Source organism: Stigmatopora nigra, chromosome 6 (genome assembly GCF_051989575.1).
Source record: "Stigmatopora nigra isolate UIUO_SnigA chromosome 6, RoL_Snig_1.1, whole genome shotgun sequence".
NCBI classification, from domain to species: Eukaryota; Metazoa; Chordata; class Actinopteri; order Syngnathiformes; family Syngnathidae; genus Stigmatopora; species Stigmatopora nigra.
This window is the reverse complement of record NC_135513.1, coordinates 16,240,354-16,263,614: the sequence shown is the minus strand read 5'-3', so window position 1 is coordinate 16,263,614 and position 23,261 is coordinate 16,240,354. Positions and strand designations below refer to the sequence as shown.

At 52.5% G+C, this 23,261-nt stretch overlaps 6 protein-coding genes and 1 long non-coding RNA gene across 12 annotated transcripts; 4 read left to right on the top strand and 3 right to left on the bottom strand.

Annotated features, from left to right (window-relative positions):
- Positions 1–36: 36 nt before the first annotated feature.
- sp6 (Sp6 transcription factor) lies at positions 37–4,660 on the top strand. The gene is made up of 3 exons (XM_077718087.1): positions 37–1,192; positions 1,438–1,519; positions 3,727–4,660. The coding sequence occupies exon 3, from the start codon at positions 3,741–3,743 to the stop codon at positions 4,599–4,601; it is 861 nt and encodes a 286-aa protein (XP_077574213.1). The 5' UTR covers positions 37–1,192; positions 1,438–1,519; positions 3,727–3,740; the 3' UTR covers positions 4,602–4,660.
- LOC144197610 (uncharacterized) lies at positions 597–9,463 on the bottom strand. Of its 3 annotated transcripts, XR_013326552.1 has the most exons (8): positions 9,183–9,463; positions 5,537–5,592; positions 4,798–4,948; positions 4,251–4,631; positions 2,344–2,481; positions 1,847–2,270; positions 1,696–1,751; positions 597–1,508 (listed from the first exon to the last, which is right to left on the bottom strand). It is a non-coding gene; the product is annotated as an uncharacterized LOC144197610 (long non-coding RNA). The 3 variants fall into 3 exon arrangements; XR_013326550.1 differs by lacking the exon at positions 9,183–9,463 and having other exon boundaries at positions 1,847–2,481; positions 5,537–5,805; XR_013326551.1 differs by lacking the exons at positions 1,847–2,270; positions 2,344–2,481; positions 9,183–9,463 and having other exon boundaries at positions 602–1,508; positions 5,537–5,800.
- Positions 5,842–8,412, top strand: cwc25 (CWC25 spliceosome associated protein). The gene is made up of 9 exons (XM_077718086.1): positions 5,842–6,148; positions 6,263–6,435; positions 6,530–6,766; positions 6,832–6,901; positions 6,982–7,130; positions 7,195–7,249; positions 7,455–7,642; positions 7,760–7,927; positions 8,042–8,412. Exons 1-9 carry the CDS (start codon positions 6,131–6,133, stop codon positions 8,151–8,153), a joined length of 1,170 nt encoding a protein of 389 aa, XP_077574212.1. The 5' UTR covers positions 5,842–6,130; the 3' UTR covers positions 8,154–8,412.
- Positions 8,850–10,583, top strand: psmb3 (proteasome 20S subunit beta 3). Its single transcript, XM_077718088.1, has 6 exons — positions 8,850–9,001; positions 9,535–9,719; positions 9,803–9,910; positions 9,972–10,149; positions 10,250–10,344; positions 10,425–10,583. Exons 1-6 carry the CDS (start codon positions 8,999–9,001, stop codon positions 10,471–10,473), a joined length of 618 nt encoding a protein of 205 aa, XP_077574214.1. The 5' UTR covers positions 8,850–8,998; the 3' UTR covers positions 10,474–10,583.
- Positions 10,584–11,277: 694 nt separating this feature from the next.
- On the bottom strand, positions 11,278–15,193 carry LOC144197605 (phosphatidylinositol 5-phosphate 4-kinase type-2 beta-like). The gene is made up of 10 exons (XM_077718085.1): positions 14,513–15,193; positions 13,827–13,924; positions 13,528–13,624; positions 13,296–13,448; positions 12,969–13,115; positions 12,805–12,843; positions 12,547–12,660; positions 12,080–12,371; positions 11,826–11,929; positions 11,278–11,588 (listed from the first exon to the last, which is right to left on the bottom strand). Exons 1-10 carry the CDS (start codon positions 14,657–14,659, stop codon positions 11,508–11,510), a joined length of 1,272 nt encoding a protein of 423 aa, XP_077574211.1. The 5' UTR covers positions 14,660–15,193; the 3' UTR covers positions 11,278–11,507.
- Positions 15,194–15,613: 420 nt separating this feature from the next.
- On the top strand, positions 15,614–18,998 carry LOC144198579 (polycomb group RING finger protein 2-like). Of its 3 annotated transcripts, XM_077719673.1 has the most exons (9): positions 15,614–15,763; positions 16,839–16,969; positions 17,252–17,348; positions 17,416–17,471; positions 17,544–17,673; positions 17,917–17,956; positions 18,041–18,139; positions 18,217–18,297; positions 18,455–18,998. In XM_077719673.1, the coding sequence occupies exons 2-9, from the start codon at positions 16,852–16,854 to the stop codon at positions 18,830–18,832; spliced, it is 999 nt and encodes a 332-aa protein (XP_077575799.1). In that variant the 5' UTR covers positions 15,614–15,763; positions 16,839–16,851; the 3' UTR covers positions 18,833–18,998. The 3 variants fall into 3 exon arrangements, with proteins under 3 accessions (XP_077575799.1, XP_077575797.1, XP_077575798.1); XM_077719671.1 differs by having other exon boundaries at positions 17,416–17,673; XM_077719672.1 differs by lacking the exon at positions 15,614–15,763 and adding an exon at positions 15,879–16,759 and having other exon boundaries at positions 17,416–17,673.
- Positions 18,999–20,519: 1,521 nt separating this feature from the next.
- On the bottom strand, positions 20,520–22,300 carry LOC144198195 (CDGSH iron-sulfur domain-containing protein 3, mitochondrial-like). Of its 2 annotated transcripts, XM_077719095.1 has the most exons (4): positions 22,001–22,300; positions 21,819–21,913; positions 21,140–21,259; positions 20,520–21,013 (listed from the first exon to the last, which is right to left on the bottom strand). In XM_077719095.1, exons 2-4 carry the CDS (start codon positions 21,885–21,887, stop codon positions 20,825–20,827), a joined length of 378 nt encoding a protein of 125 aa, XP_077575221.1. In that variant the 5' UTR covers positions 21,888–21,913; positions 22,001–22,300; the 3' UTR covers positions 20,520–20,824. The 2 variants fall into 2 exon arrangements, with proteins under 2 accessions (XP_077575221.1, XP_077575220.1); XM_077719094.1 differs by having other exon boundaries at positions 21,819–22,300.
- Positions 22,301–23,261: the final 961 nt, after the last annotated feature.

The window sequence follows — 23,261 nt, the reverse complement described above, 5'->3', positions numbered from 1 at the left end:
CGGGCAGACGTTAACGTTTGCGCCGGCCCGCCGGCCGCCCGCCCGCCCGGCGCCACTGCTCTTTGACAATCAAAGATGGGAGCGGGGAAGTCTTGCTTGGGAAAATACAGGTGTTGGCTACAATCAAAGCGCAGCTTGTGCAAATGACTAGCTTGGAACTTGAAACGGGAGGCGGCGGCGGCGGCGGCGGCCGAGGACGTCCCACCGATTGTCTGTCTGTCGGTCTTTCTGTCTGACGGAGCTATGAATTACGAGGGGGCCCGTTGGAGGGGAAAACACCGCTGGCCTCGTAAAGATGCATTTTTTTGGAGACGGCCCAAATTTTCACTCCAACCATGGTAGAGAGCCGCCACTGGGACGGTCCCGCCGCCGCCGCCGCCGCGACGTGCCGCGACGGGTGCTCGGCTGTTTGGGGAATTGCCAGCGGTGACTTCACCCCCTGATAAAAAAAAAAGCCAGATGAAGAAAAATGGGATCCGTCAACACGCGGCTTTGAAAGAAGCTCTCTCAAGCGAGACGCTGAGCCGTTTGTCCGTCCGTCCCATTCCGAGTAGAGACGCCCGCCCGCACGCACGCACGCACGCACGCACGGGCCTCCCTCCGGCATTGGCCGGAAGCCAAAGCGGCTCGGAGGAGCGTCTGTCTGTCACTCATTGACAAACGCCTCCTCCACAAAGCCCCAAAGGCGCTGCGTGTGTAAAACGGACTCCGTTTCATGCTCGCAGCTTGCTTTTTTCCCTCATCCAAAACATTCTTTTCAATCCCGCTCAATGGAATGACATTGATTTCAAGGACACCAAAAAAAAGGGCGGATGTCTCAAGTATGGCATTTTTTTTTCAAATAGAATTTGAAATAGTCTGCCGCTATATCAAGCGGCCACTTTTGTATCGTTGAGGTGACCACTCAAAGTGTCTACTCGGGGTGTTGGGGCTAAATCCCCAGACCGGTGGCTCGCTTGTGTCAAAACACGGCCAAAGAGCAAACAAAAGGCGCTAGCCGGAGGGGGTGCGTGACGACGCTCCGCCTGGCTGGGGGGTGGGCGGGGCTTCCTCACCTGCGTCAAGACGCGAGACACGGCAAAGTCGGTCTCACTGCCGAGCGCTCCGTCTCCCGGGCCGGAACGTCACGGGGATGCCGCTGGTTTGGCCCATCCGCCGGGCCAGGACCAGTAGACCCGGAGGCAAAGAACAGGTGAGGCTGGGACGCTCGGGCCGGCGCCGGAACGCTTCCAAACCGTCATTCCCCGAGGGAAGGAGGAATCTCCTTCTCCCCCAGCGTTTGAGCCCGGCGCCGGCCGGCCGGCCGGCCAAAGCATTTACGGAACGCCGCGTTTCCAAGACGGGAAAGAGGCCACGTTGTTTTTCAATTGAAAAACAGCGCCGCTGGCGTATTTGGAAGGACTAATCATTTGTTTCTCTTTCGAAATGTGTCCACAGAAGCCAAAGTCGTCAAACCACCGCTTTTCCAGCCCACAACGACATCTCCTTCTTCTCGGCCTGCTTCCGCTCTACTGACAAGGTAGGAGAGAAAAAAGAACCAATCAGAAATGACTGGATTCAAATGTGATACACTGTGGGTCGTGCTTGGAGAAGAAAGAAAAAGTAGACTTCAGATGACATGTTGATGCAATTCTCATTGGAAATTTACAGTAAAATGTAAGCACAATCTCAGAAGGTAAATGCCGGGGAATATACCTTGTTTTTCCTCCGTTTGGGGTCAAGCGTGTCAAAGACAGACCGGATGGAGGAGCCTGCATAAAGAGAGGAGCTTTCAATTATTTCTCTCCAGCGAGTAGGCGCACATTTCCCCCAAAATCAAAGAGCGAGACCAGTGTATCCGCTTGACCTTGACCCCGAGCGGGGAATTCTCCAGCTTCAGGAGTTCCTGCTTTGCGGGATCCCACGGGATGGACAATGGTCAACGGCTTCCAATCTCACACTAAGGAAGAAGCAATTCATTCCTACAATAAGAATATAGGGTGCCCCCCCCCTTTCTCTTTGAAAGGGCTTCATTCTGGGAGGGCCTCCTGGCAAGATGTTTTGCCACGGGGAATTTCTGGCGTGCAGCTTCCAACTTGTCGTCCCTTTGCGCACAACTTTTACGAGCGCCGTGTCACCTAAACCCCGGGGCCCCTCCTTTTCTTTCTTCTCTTCCTTGGAAGCGGCTGGAATGCCGCTGCGTGTTTTCCCCTCATCCGGCGACGTGGAAAAGGGTGGCTGGCGTTTGTCGTGGCAGCCTTTTACGGGGCATTTTGCCCTGCGGGCGGCTCCTAAATCAAGTGCGCAAACGGGTTATCCCGTCTGCCCGCTTTCCTTTCCGGCCGGGAGGAGGCGTCCACATACATTTTGGCCGGCGGCGGCGGCGGCGGCTGGGGAGCGCCCCGCCGTTCCCCGTTTTTCTCAAAGCTTTTCTTTGACGGTGGGCCGGGGGAAGCACCTGGGGGCGGCTGAGGGTCCTTGCCTGGACACGTCCGTCTGCCTCTTTAAAAAAAAAAAAAAAAAAAAAGTGTGTGAAGCAGCTGATGGCAATCCACTAATTGCATTCGCAGGTCACTTAGTATTGTGGAAAGTTTCCTCTTTACAAGTTGAAACCAAAGCACTGACTTTTGGCCTTTTTATTGTTTGTCCAGCCCTATTAAATAAATGCCTTGTCTTATGGGACCGCTATGTCTTCCCTCATATGGCCAAGGCTTCAATTTCTTCGAGGCACTCTCTCCCCAAAAAGAGTCTTGAATTGGCTTTTGACAGTTGATACCAGGCAGGGTTGGCGGGTAAAGGCACACACATAGGTGAAAAAGTTGAATGGACGGGGGTTGGGCAGCTGTGGGAGGGGAGGGGGGAGCAGCTTTTGGCTCAAGCCTTCGTCCAGAAGCGAGTTAGCTGAGCTGACTGACAAACTTGAAGGAGCCAGCGGGGGTAGGGCTGCGACGAGCAGCTGACGACAATCCACTGATTGCACTCGCAGGTCACTAGTATTGCAGAAAGTTTCCTGTTTATGAAAACCTGCATTTTGTGGAATCGTTTGAAAGGAAAGCCTAGTCTTATGCGATACTACGCCTTTATAGCAAATCAAAAGCCTTTTTAATCATCATACACAGCTGTGTACAACCAAATGGGTGAAATATCATTCAACAAAGGTGCTTTTAAATCAGTCCAAATTGTCAAAAGTTGGCATTTTGATGGCCCACATTTGAAATAGGTCCAAAAAACAAGTCTTGAATTGGCACTTGACAGTTGATACTAGGCAGGACTGGCGGGCAAAGGCACATACATAGGTGAAAAAGTTGAATCAACGGGGGTTGGCCCAACGTGGATGGGTGAGGAGGGGGGAGCAGCTTCTGGCTCGAGCCCTCGTCCAGAAGCGACCGGCCGAGCTGACTGACAAACTCTGAAGCAGCGGGTGGGGGGTTGGGCTGTGACAAGCAGCTGATGGCAATCCTCTGATTGCAGTCGCAGGACACGCAGTATTGCGGAAACTTTTGCTCTTTAGAAATTGAACACAACACACTGACTTTTGGCCCTTTTTTTCTTTGCCCAGCCCTGTTAAATAAATGCCTTGCCTTATGGGACATTATGTCTTCCCCTAATATGTCCAATGCTTCAATTTCTTCAAGGCGCTCGCTCTCTCTTCAATGGTCAAAAGTTTGCAATTTGAAGGCCAAAACAGTCTTGAAGTGGCTTTTATAGCAGGCAGCTTTTTGTGGGTTTCTCTCCGTCTGTCTGCAGGTCGTCGTGTGCCCATGCCCCAGAGAGCATCAATAAAGAAACCCCCGCTTCCGATGGCCCACCATTACCAAAGCTGGCCGCGGACGACGGCGCCCGGCGCAGAAGACACGGACCTCCCGTCCTGGTGGGACTTTGGCTCCGGCAATTGCAATTGGACGGACGCGCCGGCGGGGCACGCCACCGACGGCGGGGTCCTCCCCTTCGCCGTGGGTCCCTACGCTTCGGCGCCGGGGTCGCACGCGCCCGTCTACCTTCCGGAGGGCTTCCGGACGGAAGGCCCGGCCGTGGCCGCCGCCGCCGCCGTCTCTGCGGAGCCCGTTCCGCCGGCCGCGGGCCGGCCCAAATCCCAACGGCGGTCTTCGTCCAGGGGCGGCGGGCAGCCGGCGGCTTGCCGCTGCCCCAACTGCGTGGAGGCCGAGCGAGCGGGCCACGGCGCGGAGGCGGGGCGCAAGAAGCCCGTGCACAACTGCCACGTTCCGGGCTGCGGCAAGGCCTACGCCAAGACCTCGCACCTGAAGGCTCACCTGCGCTGGCACAGCGGCGACCGGCCCTTCGTCTGCAACTGGCTCTTCTGCGGCAAGCGCTTCACGCGTTCCGAGGAACTGCAGTGCCACTTGCAGACGCACGGCGCCGGCAAGAGATTGCCTTGCGCCTTGTGCCCTCGCCACTTCATGCGGAGCGATCACCTGGCCAAGCACATGCGCACCCACGCCCACGGGGAGAGCCACGGCTTGCGCTCGCCCCCGGACGGGGGCTCCGCCGACGGCGCCGTCCGTCCGCCCCCTCCCGAGGGGGCCGCCCCCGACGGCGGCTTCCGTCCGCCCGCCCCCGACGACCTGGGCTCGAGCTCCAACGCCAGTGGGACTCGGCCGTAGGTCGGGCAAGGAGATGGGCTGTGGTGACTACTGGTACGTTTTGCATAAAAAAAAAAAAACAGGTCAACCTCACGTATAAGTTTACAATGTGTGATTTATATGATGGTGAAAAAATACATTCGGAATGAAAAGCAAATAGACACTGGCCGCGAGGGGCCCAAAGCAATGTTGAGCGCAACAAAGCCAGCCCACTGACCTCCGACCTACGGCAACTTTGAAGCGATTGCAAAAGTGCGCTTGGTCGTCCCTCGTCGCCTTCTTTTGATTCCAGCTCAGGGGGACACCTTCAACGTGCTACTGGACAACAGACGGCGGGCTTCCATTTTGTTGAGGAGAATGCTGTAAGGCTAGATGGAGCAGAAATAAAAAATACAATCAGGGGAGGGGGGGGGGGTCACTACAGTTGCACCCAAAACAAAAAAAAGCCGATTAACTTGCAAAAAGTGCAATTGACTTCTTTCATCTGGAGCCCATTTTGACTTGCATCACTAAAGCATTTAAGGTCAGCAGAATAAGACGTGATGGTTGAGCCGATATTCCAAGGTGCAAGAGTGTGTTTCCAGACATGCCATTTTGCAACACAAATGTCAATTGATGGCTATTTGCATATTGAGATTTTCTTTTTTTTTTTTTTTTTACTACTAGTTTATGGTCTTTTCTTTTGTGTTGATTGTGTCTTTCATAGCAGACAACTTTAAAGAAAAAATGCTTTGTCTTTTTAAGTTGGAGCCACATTGTGATCGTGTGATGTCATCTTGTTTATTTCATCAATTCCTACCCTCTAGAAGTCATTAAAATCTAGGGTGCATTTGTGAGTCATTTCTATTTATTTATTTCCCATTGAGAAAATATAATATAGAATATATATATATATGAGAAGAAGCAAAGATAGTATACGTAGTGATAAACAGTGAGTGGCCAGCGTTATTACTCACGTGTAGTATGGGAGCCGGTATACTGGAAGTCTCCTCTAGTTTGGACTGCGCGAACGCTATAAAAATGCAAAATGACACTATCGTTAACATTGTATAAACAATCATTACCTGTAACATTTGGTTTGTATTTGCCAATGAAAAAACGGACGATACACCAATAAAGCAATCAATGGTAAGTAACGCCGTTTCAAACTTTCCCGACACAACAATACGCGTCACGGGCCATGACGTCATAGCAGTGTCAACGAATTTCTTGTTTTCAAAACACAGACTGACCAAAAAGGGTCCTGCTAAAAACGAACATGCGGTCTGTCAAAGTACGAACAAATTGCCTAATGTTTCTTTAAACAGGACGAGTCGACGTTTCGAAAAAAAATATAGTCGCATTATTCATCAAGGCCATGAACGCAGCACTAGGAGACCGGAAGAGGCTCATGCCAAACAGGAAACACAATAGCACAACAGTTATGGACGAACAGTGATCGGATCGCTTTTCCATTCCCGACTGTTTCACGTTCGTTTCGAGAAAAGCTCTGGCCCGAATTTCATTTTCATTTTCCCTGTTCGTCGCGAACTGAAAACCAAGACTTCAAAATGGGGGGAGGAGACCTGGTAAGTACGAGTTATTTGAAGACAGAACAATTCCATCATGACACCTTTAGTATACATATATGGTCCATTGTCAGGAGCCGGCTTAACGAATGTCTTCCCTTTGTCTGATGCTAGAATTTAAAGAAGAGCTGGCACCCCCAGACGATGAAAAACATCGAACGCGTTTGGAAAGCCGAGCAAAAGCACGAATCCGAATGTAAGAAAATCGAGGAGCTTCAGAAGGAGCTCAAGGAGGAACGCGCCCGCGAAGAAATCACTAGATATGCTGAAGAAACCGGTGCCATCAAGTTAGTGTCGCGCCGTGTGCTTGTTGTTGTTGTTGTTGTTGTTTTGGGGGCGTCAAAAATAGAAGAAAAAAAAAGAGACGTCTGTGACCAACAGAAAGAAGGACGATCGACTGGACTGGATGTACCAGGGCCCTTCCAACCAGGTGTCCAGAGACGAGTATCTCATGGGACGAGCTATCGACAAGCAGATCACGGATCAGTACGAGGAACCCGAAAGCGGGCCGTCGGCGGAGACCGGTCTCCTGCCCGGCTCCATCTTCGGCCCCGTGGCCACCGCCTCCGGCATGGACGTGGCCGCCAAGATCAGGGAAGACCCCCTCTTCGAAATCAGGTAAGCTCCGCCGACCCCAGAATCAACGGCCGGTCGCTGACAACCGTGTGGTTGGCCTTTGCCAGAAAACGCGAGGAGGCGAAGAAGAGGGAAGTCTTGACCAATCCGGTCAAGATGAAAAAAATCAAGGAAATGGTAACAATGGCTCACATTTGGCCGATGGGAGGACATTTGGCAAAACTTAAGTATTTTGGGGTTGATTTTTTTTTTGACAGCTGCGCCAGAACCTGGACAAGAAAAAGAAAAGGAAGAAGGAGAAAAGGGAAAAGAAGGGCGACAAAGACCGAAGGAAAGAGAAGAAACACAAACCCAGACGCTCCGTTTCCACTTCGGATGACGACGACGACGACGACAAAAGTGACAGGTTGGTTGGTTGGTTGGTCCGAGTGGCCAACGTTGGGTAAAGAGACGTCAAACGCATCTTTCAGGTCACACGCCGGAGACAAATGGCATTCCCGTCATCTTCCGGGCTACGGCCTCCTGGTCAGTAGGCCGCGAGCGCTGGCTCCCGTTGGGGCTGGCTCCCGTTGGGGCTGGCTCCCGTTGGGGCTGGCTCCCGTTGGGGCTGGCTCCCGTTGGGGCTGGCTCCCGTTGGGGCTGGCTCCCGTTGGGGCTGGCTCCCGTTGGGGCTGGCCCACGGGTCACGCGGGAACCCGAACCCTAACTTTTGCCTTCCCCTTGGGAGCAGCTCCCCGCAGGCAAAGACCAACGGCGCTCGTCCGAGGCTCCCCGTGGCTGGAGACGCCACGAGAGGAGCGTCAGCCCGTCTCCCGCGAGTAAGGCCAAGCAGAGTCGGCAGAAGGACGGCAGATCGGAAGTCGGGGCCCCCGTCTCGCCGAAAGAACGATACCAAAGGCAGAGCAATCACGTGTCCAAGTAAGATTGGGCTTGCTCTTCCTCATCTGTGCACCGGCGGTCGAAAAGCAAAAATACGGAGCGTTCCGAAAAAACGACGGAAGGTGGCCCATTGCTCTGTCCTGGTTTTTCTCGCAGGAAGCTCTCTGCGCGGGAGCTGGAGGAGAAGAGAAACGCCATGATGGAGCAGGCCAAGCGGAGGGACCGGGACAGGGAGAACAATGTCCGAAAATACCGCAAGCAAGAGGAGCAAGAAAAACAGCGGGAACAACAGACCAAACGCCAACAGCACGCCGGCTTCATTCAGTAGGTTTTGCCCGTCGGGTTCCTTTTGGAAGCACGGTGGGGGGGGGGGGGGGGGGGCAGGTTCCCACGTACTTTGGCGTCAGAGAAGGTAACCATGTGCATTTGTCTCGCCAGTGACATGAAGTTGGAGAGCGCGGCCACGTCTTCTTTGGAGGACCGGGTCAAGAGGAATATCCACTCCATTCAGAGGACGCCGGCCTCGTTGGACAACTTCATGAAGAGATGAAGGAGTCCAGAAAAAGGGACCTGTTGGCTGGGACAAAGCAGCGCCTGTAAAAATGTATTTTACCTTCAATGTTAATGGAATCATTTTAGATTAAAAACAAAATCACACACACACACACACTGCAAGTGTCAAGCTTCAATGTTATTCCACGCCAGTTTTGAAAAGCTAATGAATGAATCAATTCAATTTCCTTCCATGTTATCCAAGCAAATGGGACTTCCTTGTTATGGTTTGAATAAAAAGTCATGTGCTCCTCCTGTACAGCGTGATGGACTGAAATGACAATTGGTAACTCTCGAGGCACACGGATCAGTAAGAGAGCGCCATGAAAACGGGATGGGCTGGCGCCAGAGATAGCCAACGGGAAAGTTCTACTCTAGCGCCACAAACAAATGTATAAATAAATACAAAAAGGAATACGGGAAGTGTATTTACGCATTTGTTTTGCTGTGGCGACTCCCTTCGAGGATAAGCTGGAAGCCACTCATTTATTAAATTTCTATTCTGTTATCAACGGGTTCATTTATCTCCCACTGTTCGGAAAAAATGGCAGCTTTATATTCACATAGAACCAGTGTACTGAAAGAAAATGAAATCGCAAAATATTCTCTCAAAGCAGGGTTACTATCACTTTAACGCGCCTCACAGCAACTATGTTGACCGACGAGACGGCCAATGGAATCGTTCTTCAAGAGCCAATCGCATTCGAGCATTCCACGTCCCGTGTTGTGTGATCTCGGTATTCTTCCAAATTTGTGTAGTCACTCCGATACTTTGAAGAAGCCAAGCAAGCGACACTGAATTGAATGTTCTATTTGTGAAAATTAGAAGACAAGAACGCCGCAATGGTAGGCAGCCTCGACGTTATTCAACGCCACAAGAAGCCATTGTTTTGTAGAGAGAAGCCGTTTAAGCTAATGATTAGGAAGCATGGCCGTCGCCGACAACATCATTTGGTCCATTGGCTCTGACTTCAAAGGGAAATGGACCATTTCAAAATGTATTTCCGAATGGTAAAATAAGCCTTACCTGTAGGTGAGGTTTTGTCTTGATCGCGGAGTCGATCTTTAACGATACTTGACAGCAGGGGTGTCCGAAATCTTCGGCCGCGGGCCAGCCTCGGTGTAGGTCTTTCCGTTCCAACGGATGGCGCACAATGATCAGTTGAGGACACCGAGGAAGTTCCTCCTAAAACAAAACAGCACCTACTGACGGCAATCAACTCATTACATTTTCAGCTGTAGTGCTCTACAGCGTGTAACAAGGATGGTAGTACATGAAATGAAACAAGTCTCCTTATCTCCCACAAGATGGTTGTTAGGTCAAATTATTTTTGACCCGAAATGTCATTTTTTTCTTCTTCTTCTTCCCCTCGGCGCAGTCTATCATGTCTTACAACGGAGGGGCCGTGATGGCCATGAGGGGCAAGAACTGCGTGGCGGTGGCGTCCGACCTGCGATTCGGCATCCAGGGCCAGATGGTCACGGCCGACTTCCAGAAGGTCTTCCCCATGGGCGAGAGGCTCTACATCGGCCTGGCCGGGCTGGCCACCGACGTTCAGACGGTGTAAGGAGAGCGACGCGGTCGGACGCCTGCCTGGCCGTCGGCCCCCTTTGATTGATCCATTCTTCTTCTTTTGGGACCTTCAGATCTCAGAGGCTCAAATTCCGACTGAATCTTTACGAGCTGAAAGAGGGGCGCCAGATCAAACCCAAGACCTTCATGAGCATGGTGTCCAACCTGCTGTACGAGAAGAGGTGGGTGACGGCCCGTGGGTCCGAGGGGAACGGGACAGACCGGACGCTCTCCTCCGTCTAGGTTCGGGCCGTACTACGTGGAGCCCGTGATCGCCGGGCTGGATCCCAAGACCTCGGAGCCGTTCATCTGCTCCCTGGATCTGATCGGGTGCCCCATGGTGACAGAGGACTTTGTCGTGAGCGGCACCTGCTCGGAGCAAATGTACGGCATGTGCGAGTCCTTGTGGGAGCCGGACATGGTGAGGCCCGGGAGCGCTGCAAAAGCGGGTGTGACGTCAGGCCCCGGCTCGGTGCCGGCTTTTGCGCCAGTCAAAAACGCTCTCTCTCTCTCTCCCGCAGGAACCCGAGGACCTGTTTGAGACCATCTCGCAGGCCATGATGAACGCCGTCGACCGCGACGCCGTGTCCGGCATGGGCGTGGTGGTGCACGTCCTGTAAGTACCGCCGCCGCCGCCGCCACGTCGCGTCCGACCCGTTTGGAACTTGACGGGGGTTCTTGTTTTTTCTTTGGCAGCGAAAAGGACAAGATCACCACCAGAACGTTGAAAGCGCGGATGGATTGAAAGCTTTCCTTTTCGACCCGTGAAGCCCTTGACCCCGTTTCATGCCACTTTTTTTTTCTAGTCTACTTGCCTGAAATCCAGTTTCAATAAAAATCATTCAAGTATTTCAAGTTGAGTGTTTTCAATTGGAAAATACCACCATCTCACCGACCGACGGACCTCCACGTGTAAAAAAAGTTGTTCTTGGAGACGTTGCAAGCACGACTTTCTGAAAAAACAAAAAAAGCGTGAGCCAGAGATGGTCAGGTACAAGATAAAACTCCCTTTAATATGCAATCATTCATTTTTCAAGTAAGCTTTTTTCTAACGTCTGTCGGTAACAAAACAATACTGTATACAAACACAAAATTGCTACATCCATGTAAACAAGATATTTCAAATAAAAAAAAGAAAAGAATGGTGATGTACTTGCTGCTGAATTCCCCTTTTTTTTTCTTTTTTGCCACCTTCACCAAGCTCTCCTTGAATTTTCCAAACCAATATGGCGGCGTAACATTCAAACGCCATTCTTTTTCCTCATTTTAGCCGTCGTGGTAAAACTCCCAGCGTCCAATCCGACGGTCCGGCGTCGCCCGCGCCTTGGCGTACTTGTCATACGAATGAAGGTGCGGCGGCAAAGCTTTGTCTTTCGGCGCCAAAGGCCGGCCCGCCTCCGGGACCGGGCGTGGGGCCGGAGCGCCCAAAGGCCTTCCCGAAGACGGGCCGACGGGCCAGAAAAGGGGCTCTTTGCACACCTCGCCAACGTTGTCGTCACGTGGCCCACGGTGACTACGTGACGCTCCGTGAAATGGGGGGGGGGGGGGGGTCAATGATAAGTGCGGTCGACATTCATTAACGCGGCGGCATGGTTCGCCCTCTGTAAGACGACTTGTCGTGGACATATTTTCAATTCCACTTTAAAAAAAAAAAGAAGCCGGCCATTGGCAAGCCACGCTTTGCCGTGTCGGAGAGGTGCAAAGAGCCCATTTTGGGGAGGGACCATTTGGCCGCCTGAGACACCACAGGCTCCTCCCAAGAGGGCGGGGCGGAAGAGTCTAGGACAAGATATTGGACATGAACTCATAGAAGCGCTTGGAGTACTGCTCCGGGTTCACCGTGGAGATCTCGGCCCCCGCCTGGGAAACACAAGGGGGGGGGGGGGGGGCGTGGGGGGGGGTAAATGGCATTTTGGCCTCAAGCACATTGTTTTCTGTCCTCAAATCATCGCTTTGGAGCTCCCCACTTGAACATTAAAACGGGGATTACACAATGGATAGAGTGCCGTTTAGGTCAAAGACTTATTGGGACTCTTAGACGGCGGAATCCACGTGGCGGCTTCAAAGAGGGAGGGAGGGAGGGAGGGAGGCACTCACCCCGTGTTTCACAGTTTTGGCAGCGTGGGCCGCTTTTTTCTTGGCGTCGTAATGGGTGAGGATGTCAATGATGGCCATGAAGTACACCTCTTTCTTGACAGCACCTAGTCACGGGGGAAAGTGCATTCGTTAACGGGACGGAGACGGCAGGCACCGACATCAAATCATTTGATCGTCTTTAGCCGCTTTCTTTTGACTCCTTTCAAAGGTGGATGGAGGGAGGGAGGGAGGGAGGGAGGGAGGGAGGGACTCACCCTGGTGGCTCTTGATGGCGTAAACGTCCACCGTGGGGTCAAAGTCGCCGGGCCCAAAGAAGCCGCAGTTGAGGGGGTCGCCCGGGCTGTCGGGAGGGGTGCCGAAGGAGCCCCCCAGCGCGCCGCCCGGCATACCGCCCTGCATACCGCCTCCCCCTCCTGACGCGGCGTCCGTCTCGTAGTCTTCCTCCTCGGCGACGGCCTCCACGTCCGTCTCCTCCTGCTCGGCTCGGTCCACGTCGTGGATCCCCACCAGGAGGCTGTAATCCATGATCTTCAGAGTGGCCAGAAACTGAAAGACGTGGCACAAAAAAAAGGGGTATAGGAAAAAATAGGGGAAAATAAACAACAACGAGATTCTCCACGACCAAACGGATGGAATGCTAAGGATTTTTTAGTGGCTGGGCCTGGATGGAAAGCGGATCTCGGAGGCCTACCCGAGTTTAGCAAACAAAAGTCCACTTTACCTCCACGTCGTGCTTGAGCTTCTCTAAAAAGTATTTCTTGTTGTCATCTCCAATTTCCAGTTTGTGGCCTTCGTTCAGGAAGTCGTTGTCTTTGAAGGTGGGTAGCTCTTTGGCCTAAACACAGTTACACACACACACACACACACCCTTTTTTTGGCCCAGAAAAATGATAAAGTTCCACCCAGTCGGGTCCGATTCCTTCCGAGTCACCTCTAATCTGTGGAGGCTGCTTTGAGAGTCACGGGGAGAGAGACCTACCTTCTCCTTGTCGCTGGCTTCCCTGGAGACCGTCGAACCCTAAAAGACAAAGGAAGGGGGCGACGTCAGGCCACGACGACGACGACGACGGAGCCTCCGAGGTGGATAGGCCAGCCCTACGGGGTCGGCTGGGCTCGCTAGGAAATGGGCGGGGGGCAAAGTACCTTGAGGTCGTACTTGCGATGGACGGGCAGGCGGTGGCTGAAGACGTTGCGGGTGACCACCATGTACGTTTCCACGCCGTCCACCGTCAGCCTGTACATCCCCAGAAATTGAGGAAGCAGCGTGTTGCCGTGACACTCCACGATGAACTGGGCGGGGCGGGACGGGGCGGGGCAGGGCGGGGCAGGGCGAGGCGCAGAGAAGGGCGGCCAGGTGACAAAGATACGCAAACGTTCTTCCTTGGGCCGGCGAGGGCGGGCCCCGAAAGGCCGCCGCCGCCGCCGCCTCTCCCGGAGCGACCGCCGCGCGGAAAAGTGCAAAGGCCCCACCTGGTGGTATTTCTTCAGGATGTTGTGCATCTCGGCGATGTCCTCGCTAGACACCGTCTTGATGACGAAGCGATGGTCGTAGCTGGACAGGAAGCGATTGCCAAAGCGACCCTGGGCGTCGCTATTGAGGGGAGCGCTCCGCGTCAGCGAGTTCTGCCAAAAACAATGACCAGATTGCCTTCCTCACGCTCTCTCTTTCGGGAAATACGGCCAAAAAGAGTACAAGGCTCACCTGGTAGTCTTGGTCGTCGATGGAAAACCTCTCCCTCAGGTTTCGGAACACGGCGGGACAATATTCTTTGAACTTGAAGCGACTGGGAAGGTTTTCTCTGGCGAGAGAGAGAGAGAGCGACAGACAGACGGAGAGAGAGACAGAGTTACGCCATCAAGCTGGCCCCGGCCCACTTGTTCCGCTGAGAAAAATGGCATCAAACGGGTCAAGTTTGCCCTAATCTTAGTGCTTAGATTAGAATTGCGCTCATTCCGACCACGTATCAGAGAGGACACTTTTTCCCCCACGTGGGTACCTACTTGTTGAACAGGTGGTTGTCCACTTTGATCTTACTGTAGGCTTTAAAATCATCTGGCATCAGCATCACTGGCACAGGCACATTACTCAACTCGTTGATCTGACGGAAGAGGACAAAAATACGCGGGATTAATTAACAAGGCCGTGAAAAAGGAGGTGCTGAGCGGAGAGAGAGACCACGACACGTCGGACAATTGGCATCGATGCTCACGTCTACAACTCTTCGGCAAAGTGCCCAATTGAAGGGAAAAAAAAGGCAGCCGAAGTGACAATGTCGGTCACACCCTCTCGATCACTGGCACTCTGCCTAAACCGTTGTCAAGTTTACATTCCTAAGGCTAGCAACACATGGCCCAAGAAAAAAAATACGTTAAGCTTTGCTCAGAGTGCAAAAGTGCGGGAGCTGAGCTGAAATGCCCTACGCTGTGCTGTGCTATGCTGTCTGTACTGTTTACGTACATGCACAACACTGAGGCCAAATGACGCTACAAGTGCTTGACAACAATAACAGTCCGCCGCACACGACAAAACTATCCGTGGAGTCAAGGAATGAATGGTCGGTCACATTACGGGGTGACTTTTAAACGCGAGTCCAGGCGGCTTACGAACGAGCTAATACCGGAATAGCAACAGAAGCAAAGCCACTCGGGTGTGGAAGCTAGTCTATAAGCGTAACAGCCGGAATTACCGTGTGATTGACACCCCACATCAAAACGCTGAGGATGGGTTCGCTCGCCCGGAACAGTTTGACTTTCTGTCCAATAAAATGCTTCTTTTTCGTCTTGGTTTTGCTAGCGCTGACAGGCGCGGCGACGCTGGTGCAGTTGCTTGACATGTTGCCAAGCCGGCGTTGGGTGTTTGGGTGGGTGGGTGGGTGGGGGGCGTTTAAACACCACCGAAAAAAATGGGAAAAGCGAGTGAGCGAACTTGCCCGCTTGTTTGCTTGTCTCAAACAGAGCAACGCGGTTACAAGTGCATCGCGCTCGTTCCTTCGGCTCCAAGCGAGTCCCTTGTCTTGGAGAGGCGTCCGGTTAGGAGTCACGGGGACTCGAGCATTTTGCGGCGTCACCGCCCTCGTCTTCCTTCCCGAACAGGTCGCGGGTCCGCGGTGCAGCTAGCCGGCCATTAGGCCTAGACGCGCTGAGTCTCTTCAAAACGAGCCGACGCCGCCGCCGCCGCCGCCACCTCGCACATTCGTCCAAGAGCTCTTCGTGGGCCCTCTCGATATTTAAAGTGGCCCGCTTTCACTTTGCATTCGTTCATTTCATCCGGATGCGCCCCCCAAATGCTTGTCAGTCGTCCACAAGCCGCGTAGCGTTTCGGTGTCTGCCCAAGATGGCGTCTGACTCGGCTTTGGCCGACAGCGTCCCCACCAGGTCGCCGAGTGAACTGCTTGTACGGGGACTTGTCGTTAGGCCCGCGCAAGCCGATTGGGCCTGTTGTTACTATGTAGTAGTACTCGTAGTGTTTGAACTTGAAATGGTTTTGCTTACACCATTTAAAAGCGATCGTGTTTTTTTCCGTCTCAATTTCGGCGGACAGCTATTCCAAAGTTGAATAGTCAACAGTGGAGACATTTAAGCCTTCATAGAGCGCGAGGACCATTGACGGCGCTAGACGTCCACCGCGCATACCGCGGCCTTAAATAGAACGTCCGCTGTTAAAAGACCCCTTTTCTCTCTCACTGTGAAGTGTTGCACGGGACAAGGCGCGAGGGGGGCGGGGGGGGGGGGGATATAGAGGGAGGGAGGGGGGTTCCTGGAGGGAGACAGACGACCAAATAATATCACGTGATCCAAAATGGGCAGTCCTCCGACGGGGCTGAGTGGGGGGGCGGGGGTTTAGCCATTTTCTGGCGCTGCTGCAAATCGGAACCAAGCGCTAAGAAGGGATCCCGGATCCTCGCTGGGAGGAGAAGGACGCGTCCATGTCATAGCAGGTACGCTTGAAATGTCGGAGCGAGGCTCCGCCATTAGCCAGCCGTTAGCTTAGGGCTAGAAGGCTAGATGTAGGGCTAGGAGAAGCTGCCTCTCTCCCTCCCTCCCTCCCTCTCTCTCTCTCCCTCTGTCCCTCCCTCACCTCTGCACGGTGTCACATTTGGGGCCGCCCGTTCTCGTTGGAGCCCTGTCACTGAATTTAAGATGGCTGCTTTGTGTACCACCGTGATTCTCCCCAAGTGTGCGCCCTCTTTGCCAGGGCTCGTCTGGGCTCGGCTGGGTCCGGCCCGACCGACGCCGTCCGTCGCTGCCGTCCGTCGTTGCCGTCAGCCGCACACGGCGGAGGCGGAGCAGCTCCGTCCAAACGGGCTCTCCTCTTTGTCGGGGCTACGGCCGAAGAGGAGGCCACACGGGGGGCTATTGGGAGAATCGGCGGCCAAGATCGCTCGCTCGATCGCTCGCTCGTCCAATCTAATCTATCTATGTGTCTGTGGCGTCGCTTTCGGCGGCCATGGCTTCCTCTTTGTCCGACGGCGAGCCGCAGACAATTAGTCTGAAAAGCAAGGACGGCTCTCCTGGCCAGTCTCGTCCGGACGGACGGACGGACGGACGGACGGACGGACGGACGGACGCCAATGAGCGGAACCCGTTCCGTGCACACAGCATGTGTCGCGCTAGTCAGTCAAAGAGGGAACCTGAGATTGACGGCAATGGACGCTCGATCCGGTCCCTTTTAGCCTCTCCCAGTTAAAAAGGACTGGAGTTAGTATTTGGCCGTCAATGGCAGCCAAGGAGTTGAGCGGCGTCAGAGGCAAAATAATACATTCCCACAGCAAAAGAAACACCTCCATTCAAATTCTCTTTATTCTTCTTTTTCTTTCAGTTGACGACATTGCGTTTTCATTTCATCCCATCTAAAATGATTCATTTTATTTAGAACTCTATGCTGCTCCCTCCTCCCCCATTGAATACTTGAATGGAGTCTTAAATTTGGAAAGGTGCACGACAATTGGGGGGAACCCTGGCCGTCCCGTAGGAATGCAATCCTAATGGAATAGCCGTCTTTTCCTCTTGCAGATCTTCTTCCTAGATGGACAAAATGCAGCCCAGTAGGATTAAAATCACAGATGTCAATTCCCACCTGACGTGTCCGCTGTGCGCCGGCTACTTGGTCGACGCTACCACCATCGTCGAATGCCTCCACTCTTGTAAGTACAAAAAAAATCCACGCTGGCTTAGGGGGGGGGGGGGGGGACTGATACGCAAAAACAATTGATTCATTTTCAGTATGAGTAATAACAGGGGAATAAAGGTGAATAAGCGCTTGCTGTAGAATTGGCCGTCCGGTGTTGGCGCAGCCGTTTTGGCTACTATTAGTGGACAATCCCAGCCTCCAGCGCACGGTGGCGTGCACATTTGGTGGCTCCGTCTTTGGGACGAAAGGTTCCTTTGGCAAACGATTCCTTGAGCGGTCTCGCTTGTCTTTGTAGTTTGTAAGACGTGCATCGTTGCCTTTTTGGAGACCAACAAGTTCTGCCCCCGATGTGACGTCCAAGTTCACAAGACGTGCCCGCAGCTGAGCATCAGGTAAGCCGGCCGACCTGGCTGACGCCCGCTCTTGTATTTCGTGCTCAAAAGGCCCTTTTTTTTCCAGAGCGGACAAATCTCTACAAGACATCGTCTACAAGCTGGTCCCGGGCTTGTTCAAAGGTAAGCCAGACGCGCCACCCCGCCCGACTGCAAGCCGGCGTGTCTGTCCGGCCGTCTCTCTTGCGCCCGTAGACGAAATGAAACGGAGGCGAGATTTCTACTCGGAGAATCGCGTGCTGGAGCCGGGGGAGGTGGTGGAGACGTTTAACATCGCCGAGGACGAAATCATCAGCTTGTCCATGCAGTTCTACGAGAGGAGCAAGTGAGTCTGAGGAGAAAGCCCACACAGGCTTATCCCTCCCTCCAAAGGCCTGTTGGCCCTCTGGCGGTGGCCCTCCCGTGCCAGGCCTGTTGGCCCTCTGGCGGTGGCCCTCTGGCGGTGGCCCTCTGGCGGTGGCCCTCTGGCGGTGGCCCTCTGGCGGTGGCCCTCTGGCGGTGGCCCTCCCGTGCCAGCCGTCTTCCGCTCTTCATCATTCAGACCGTACCTTTCTTCCTTTGCCTGCAGAACGAATGAGAAGCCGCGTCCAGGGGTGGACGGAGACCAGGTAAATCAAAAGCGGCTTCCGTGAATGCCACGTGATTGTTTGTGCGGGCGTACTCACCCCGGATGATGACTCTTGTGTTGCCAGTCCAACGGTAAACGCTTCCTGCAGTGCCCGGCCGCCATGTCCGTCATGCACTTGGCCAAGTTCCTCCGAAGTAAGATGGACATCCCCGGCAACTACAGGGTAATGGCACGGCGGGCCGGCAGATGGAACAATTCCTCCCGCTTTTGCCCCTTTTGTGATGACGTGCGTGTCCCCAGGTGGAGGTGTTGTATGGCGACGAGCCTCTCAAAGACTACTACACGCTCATGGACATTGCCTACTTCTACGAGTGGAGACGGGTAAGTCTTTGTCCTGCTTCAACGGCATCCCGGCTTGATTCGTTCCACCTGTTGGTTAGTGAAAAGTTAGTTTGCGTTTGAAATGTGTGGCCGCTCAACGGATTTGCCTGTGTGTGTGTGTGCGTGCGTGCGTGCGTGCGTGCGTACCTGTGCGCAGACTGGACCCATTCCCCTGCAGTATCTGGTGAAACCCGCTAGGAAGCGGCGGAGGCCGTCGGCGGCCCGCCGCCGCTCGGACGGCGTCGACGCCAGCCCCGCCTCGGAGAGCGATTCCCACAGCGACAAAGTCCACAGTCCGGCCTCGGGGCAGACGGGCCGAGCCTCTGCGCCCGCCAACGCTTCCACCGCCGCCGCCGCCGAGCGCAACTCCAACGGGACGGCCGCCCCGGAGCACGCCCAGCGTCGGGCGCTCTCCCCCAAGCAGGCCGGTTCCGCCCGCAAGGCAGCCGCCGGTTCCGCCGTCAACGGCACGGGCTCGGCGGGCGGCAGAGAGGAAGCCAGGGCGGAAAAGAGCGCCTTGCCGCCCGCCACCTAACATCCACGCCAACGGGGAGGACAGTGTTTGGAGGGGCGCAAAGTGGCCAGGAGGCCGCGTTGGGCGCCACGGCCCCGTCGACGTTAGACTAGAACGGTGCCGCCATACGGACTGTACAGTATGTATCCAGTGTGCGCACATATGTATAAACTTATCTTTTATACGAGACGTTGTAAGCGTTTTGTATTGGACGTCGCGGCGCTCGCTCGTTTCCTTTCCGCCGTTGAATTTCTGTAAAAGACGGACGGCGGCGGAGGAGGAGGAGCTTTGCCGGGAACGCCCAGACGCCACAAAATGGCCGAGGCCGGCCGTAGAAAGTGTCCGGTCCCGGCCGGCGCCGCTCGAGCGACAAAAAAAAAACTGTTGTCGATGCACCTTCCCGGCGTGGGCGGGCCACGGTTCGAAGCCACCCGGCGGGTAGATTTGCCACCGCACGCTTTTCCAAGCACTTCCACGCTGGCCCCGCGTCATTCAGAAGAGCTGAAAAGGGATTGATCATCACAAGGCCAGATGTCATTTCATGGAGTCGTGCGTTCCCGGCCACAAAAATCTGCATGTTTTAGCTCCGTAAAATGTTTACCGCTAGCTTGTTTGGGTTATTTTTGGTTTGTTTTCTATTGAAACAAAGTGTTGGAGTCCTGGTTGCCCGAGAACGTCATGGCGTTGAGAAGCATACTGTGAAATAAAGTTGGATGCTGGCAGTGTTTTTGGCCCGTTGATGAGGCGTGCTTTACCGACCACGAGCCGAAGACAGAAGCCTTACTATAATATGTCTTTTCTTTAAAAGGACACCCACCCCGCTCCTGAGCCAGAGACAGCTGGGATTGGCTCCAGCATCCCGTGCCACCCAAATGAGGATATAAAGCGGTTCAGAAAATAAACCAAAAATAAATAAATAACTCAAGACGTCAGATAACACCAATATTACCCCTTTCCACAATTGGGATTTTTGTCTCGAAAGGAATTTCGAATTGGAAAAGTCATCATTCTCTTCTGTCCTTATACACGATCTTTGAAACCATTCAAAAAACACTAAAGGCAATTGGATTTGGGGATATTATGACTGCAAGTGGAACTATAGCTTTAGAGAAGCTTGCAATGTAGAAAACGGGAGCATTTCTTACCTTTTCGGCGCCATGCGTCCGGTACACAAAAGTCAGTCAACGTCAAAAACAACAACTTCTTGATGGAATTGCGTTCGTGTCCTTTCACAAACGCGTCTTGGTTGGAGCTGACCCAAATGAGGCCGTTTAGGTCGTGCGATTAAAAAGATGAAAAGACGTTTACAAACAAAACAAAGCACACAGGTCAACCAAAACTGTTTTTTTTCTGGTCCGTTTAACTTTCGGCTCACCGATGTGACGTCAATTCAGGGAACGCCCTCGACTTTTTTCCTTTTTTTTAAATATAATAGTTTGAAATGAAACGAGAATGAGAAATGAGTAGGACATATGTATAAAATAGGGGCTCACATTTAAGTCGAATTTGTGCATATTCTAATGGCATTCATGAAGATGTTTTATTCATAGATATTTTTTCATTCATCTTCTGAACCGCTTGATCCACTTTATCACTCGCAGGGGGGGCTGGAGCCTGGAGTGTGCTCAGGGAGGTTGTCTTTCCGCCCAGACAAACCAAAAATTAGAGGGAATATTGCTTTGGGGTATATGGAAATGAATACAATTCATTGCATTGGCTGTATTGGGTTTTAATTGACATTTCGCAAAACATACAAAGTTGGATGGAATCGGGGTTTGCGTTCAGTGATTTCCACAAACAACTTGTTTTGAAATGACAAATGTAGTGCTCGTGTCGTGGTGATCCGGACGCCAAACGAAGAACATTGGCGTCGGACGTGCCCGTAAAGGAGAGGACAAAAAGGCTCCGTCCGGACAGACCTATTTGGGCAGCTAGCAGCATCGTTATTATTCAGTACAGTACAAGTGGAGTAGAAAAGCTCGGCACAATTTTGACATTTGCCAGAAGCATTGATCATTTAAACAGTCCTTTGACAGACTTCACCGCGTCACCGTAGATGACCTTAAAATGGGAACCATCGCAATAAGGAGCATTGGCCGTTTGCTTGCACGCACACAACAAGACCGTCTGGTCTTTGTCACAGCTGAAGCGCAGAGGAGAGATGTTGGGTGCCTTGTTCTTGTGAGCTCCATCGCAGTAAGGCTGGAGGGATGGACCAAAAAAAAAAGACAAGAATTGTTGAAGCTCTACGGCTCTAAAAGTCACGCTAACTTGAGTTTTTTTTTTGGGGGGGGCAGGGCATTGTAAATGTTGCAAAGACGGGCAAACCTGTTTCTTGCTGTGTCCACACGCACACCAGGCGTAACGTTTTCCGGCACGCAGGTGCACCCGGAAGGGCAGGCGAGCGGCGGGGACGGCTTCCGCGGTGGCTTCGGAACGAGCGTGCACCTGGAACGGAGGAAGTCAGTCGGAATGGCCGGACGGCGCTTCAAACTTGGCTTTGCCAAGTCACTATGGACTGGAAGAGGTGGCAGCAGCCACCATTCCCAAATAGAATTGCAATCGACAAGAGGTCTTGGTCGAAAGGCTGGTCGATGATAGACGTCCCATTTGATTAGCCGTTAGATTGAGCAGCCCACACATGAAAAGGCCACACAAAAATTGAAACTACATCAAAAAGGAGACTATTCCCAGGCAGGCAGGCATATAGCTCATTATGAACCTAACCTGATGGCAAGACTATCAATCAAAAGCATTGTCATTACACAACAGCTGCCTATAACCAAATGAGTGCTGCTATTCCACAAAGTGCGTGTTTCTCAGTAAGAACAAGTTATATAAACAAATCACGTCCGGCTAAGGTCAGTTGTAAAATATTGGACAATGCAGTAGTAGTAGTAGTGGCAAAACACAATCAATCCAGCAGGGATTCAAGAACAAACTCACACACAAGCCGTGTAGTACAGTAGCTAGGTCAACATGTTTTGAACTCGTAATTAAATCTTACCAGTGAGAAGGCAGGTAAGAGCGGGCGAGGTCGTTGAAATGTTCGCAGTCCCCTCCACAGCGCGTTCATCTTGCTATTCTTGTTCCTGTCTTCGTCTGTCGAGTGAACACTATTTAGCTGCGATGGGAGGCGGGCGGGCGGGCGACTCGACGACTCGACGACTGAACGAGCGAGCGAGCGACCTATTGGAGTTCCTTGTGCTGGCTTGTCTGAAGGCAATGGGGCTCGCCTACAGAATGTAAACAAAGCAGACTTACGTGGCCTCCTTATGTATATAGTTAGCTATGCGCTCTGGTCTATACACTTCCGCCATGACGCCACACTCCAAAGAAAGCCGAGCCAAGTTATTCGCTCAAAGAACCATGACAGCGGCGCTTCAAAAGACGGAAAGCGAGGGAGGGGACTCGGCTGGGCCCGGAGAATGTCAACAAAGCACGGTCACTAGGTAGCTAGCCTCCGCCTGTGCGTAGTTAGTAGCGATGCCTTCTACATCTCGCGACATTTCCGTTCCAGCAAATATATATATATTTAAAAAAAAAACACCTCAACCTTTCAGGGAAAGTCACTACAGTGGACAGCTCGACAAAACATTCTAGTCTAACCTTGTTTGTTTGTCATTATAAAAAAAAAAGATGATTCTACACAAATGCCTGCAACAAAGACTCTAAAGTTGATTTTGGATCTGGAAAATCCGTCCATTAAAAGTGAAAAAGAACACGTTGTAGAAATGAGGAAAATACATTTATTGACAAAAAATGGATACATCCCACATTTGCATTTTACACACAAAAGTATCAAAATAGCGGGGATTTCATCTGAATAGAGTCCAATTGATTTTCAATCATCTCGGGCAAATACACTGTAAGTAGGTTCTTATTTTTTTTGGATCGACCTGGGAACTATGCATTTCAAATCAGGCCTGACTTTTTATGTATCCATGCGTTTAATATCTGTCAAAGCACAACGACGGATGCAATCCCGACCGATGCCAACGAGACGGCTGCTCGAATATTCAAAGACTTTTCATACACCGTCCGAGCACATTGGTAACGTGGCTCATCCCAAAGATCCCGGCTTTTGAGCGGGTGTCTTACGCGCACACACACACACACACACACACACACACACACACACATTCATACAAACAAAATAGTACAAGAAGAAAAAAAGTACAAGGCATCAGTACACAAAAGTACACGGAGAGAAATTGGGCTCAGGGTGCCCCAGTGCAATTGATAGGAAAGAAAAGCCCAGCCTTTTTGGACCGCTGCCTTCCTTGGATATTGACAGAACTTCACGCATAATTCATCGGGTGGGGCCAAATGGTAGACGAGGCCCCCCGAGTTAAGGTTGCCTCTTCTTTTTTTTGTTGTTGTTAAAATCATACACATTCCCATTCTTCTGTCTTTGCTACTAAAACATTGAACCCTTAACTTCCTCACG

Excerpts from the sequence above, each read along its gene's own strand:
- sp6 (XM_077718087.1), top strand. The coding sequence starts at position 3,741 with ATGCCCCAGAGAGCATCAATAAAGAAACCCCCGCTTCCGATGGCCCAC.
- cwc25 (XM_077718086.1), top strand. Across the intron at positions 6,436-6,529 it reads GAAGAAACCGGTGCCATCAA|AAAGAAGGACGATCGACTGG; the intron begins GTTAGTGTCGCG and ends TGTGACCAACAG. Across the intron at positions 6,767-6,831 it reads GACCCCCTCTTCGAAATCAG|AAAACGCGAGGAGGCGAAGA; the intron begins GTAAGCTCCGCC and ends GGCCTTTGCCAG.
- psmb3 (XM_077718088.1), top strand. Across the intron at positions 10,150-10,249 it reads CCTTGTGGGAGCCGGACATG|GAACCCGAGGACCTGTTTGA; the intron begins GTGAGGCCCGGG and ends TCTCTCCCGCAG. Across the intron at positions 10,345-10,424 it reads GGCGTGGTGGTGCACGTCCT|CGAAAAGGACAAGATCACCA; the intron begins GTAAGTACCGCC and ends TTTCTTTGGCAG.
- LOC144197605 (XM_077718085.1), bottom strand. The coding sequence starts at position 14,659 with ATGTCAAGCAACTGCACCAGCGTCGCCGCGCCTGTCAGCGCTAGCAAA. Across the intron at positions 13,925-14,512 it reads TGTGGGGTGTCAATCACACG|ATCAACGAGTTGAGTAATGT; the intron begins GTAATTCCGGCT and ends CTCTTCCGTCAG. Across the intron at positions 12,372-12,546 it reads AGCTCAAGCACGACGTGGAG|TTTCTGGCCACTCTGAAGAT; the intron begins GTAAAGTGGACT and ends CACGTCTTTCAG.
- LOC144198579 (XM_077719671.1), top strand. The coding sequence starts at position 16,852 with ATGGACAAAATGCAGCCCAGTAGGATTAAAATCACAGATGTCAATTCC. Across the intron at positions 17,674-17,916 it reads CAGTTCTACGAGAGGAGCAA|AACGAATGAGAAGCCGCGTC; the intron begins GTGAGTCTGAGG and ends CTTTGCCTGCAG. Across the intron at positions 18,298-18,454 it reads ACTTCTACGAGTGGAGACGG|ACTGGACCCATTCCCCTGCA; the intron begins GTAAGTCTTTGT and ends ACCTGTGCGCAG.
- LOC144198195 (XM_077719094.1), bottom strand. The coding sequence starts at position 21,887 with ATGAACGCGCTGTGGAGGGGACTGCGAACATTTCAACGACCTCGCCCG. Across the intron at positions 21,260-21,818 it reads TCTTACCTGCCTTCTCACTG|GTGCACGCTCGTTCCGAAGC; the intron begins GTAAGATTTAAT and ends CCTCCGTTCCAG. Across the intron at positions 21,014-21,139 it reads GTGGACACAGCAAGAAACAG|CCTTACTGCGATGGAGCTCA; the intron begins GTTTGCCCGTCT and ends CCATCCCTCCAG.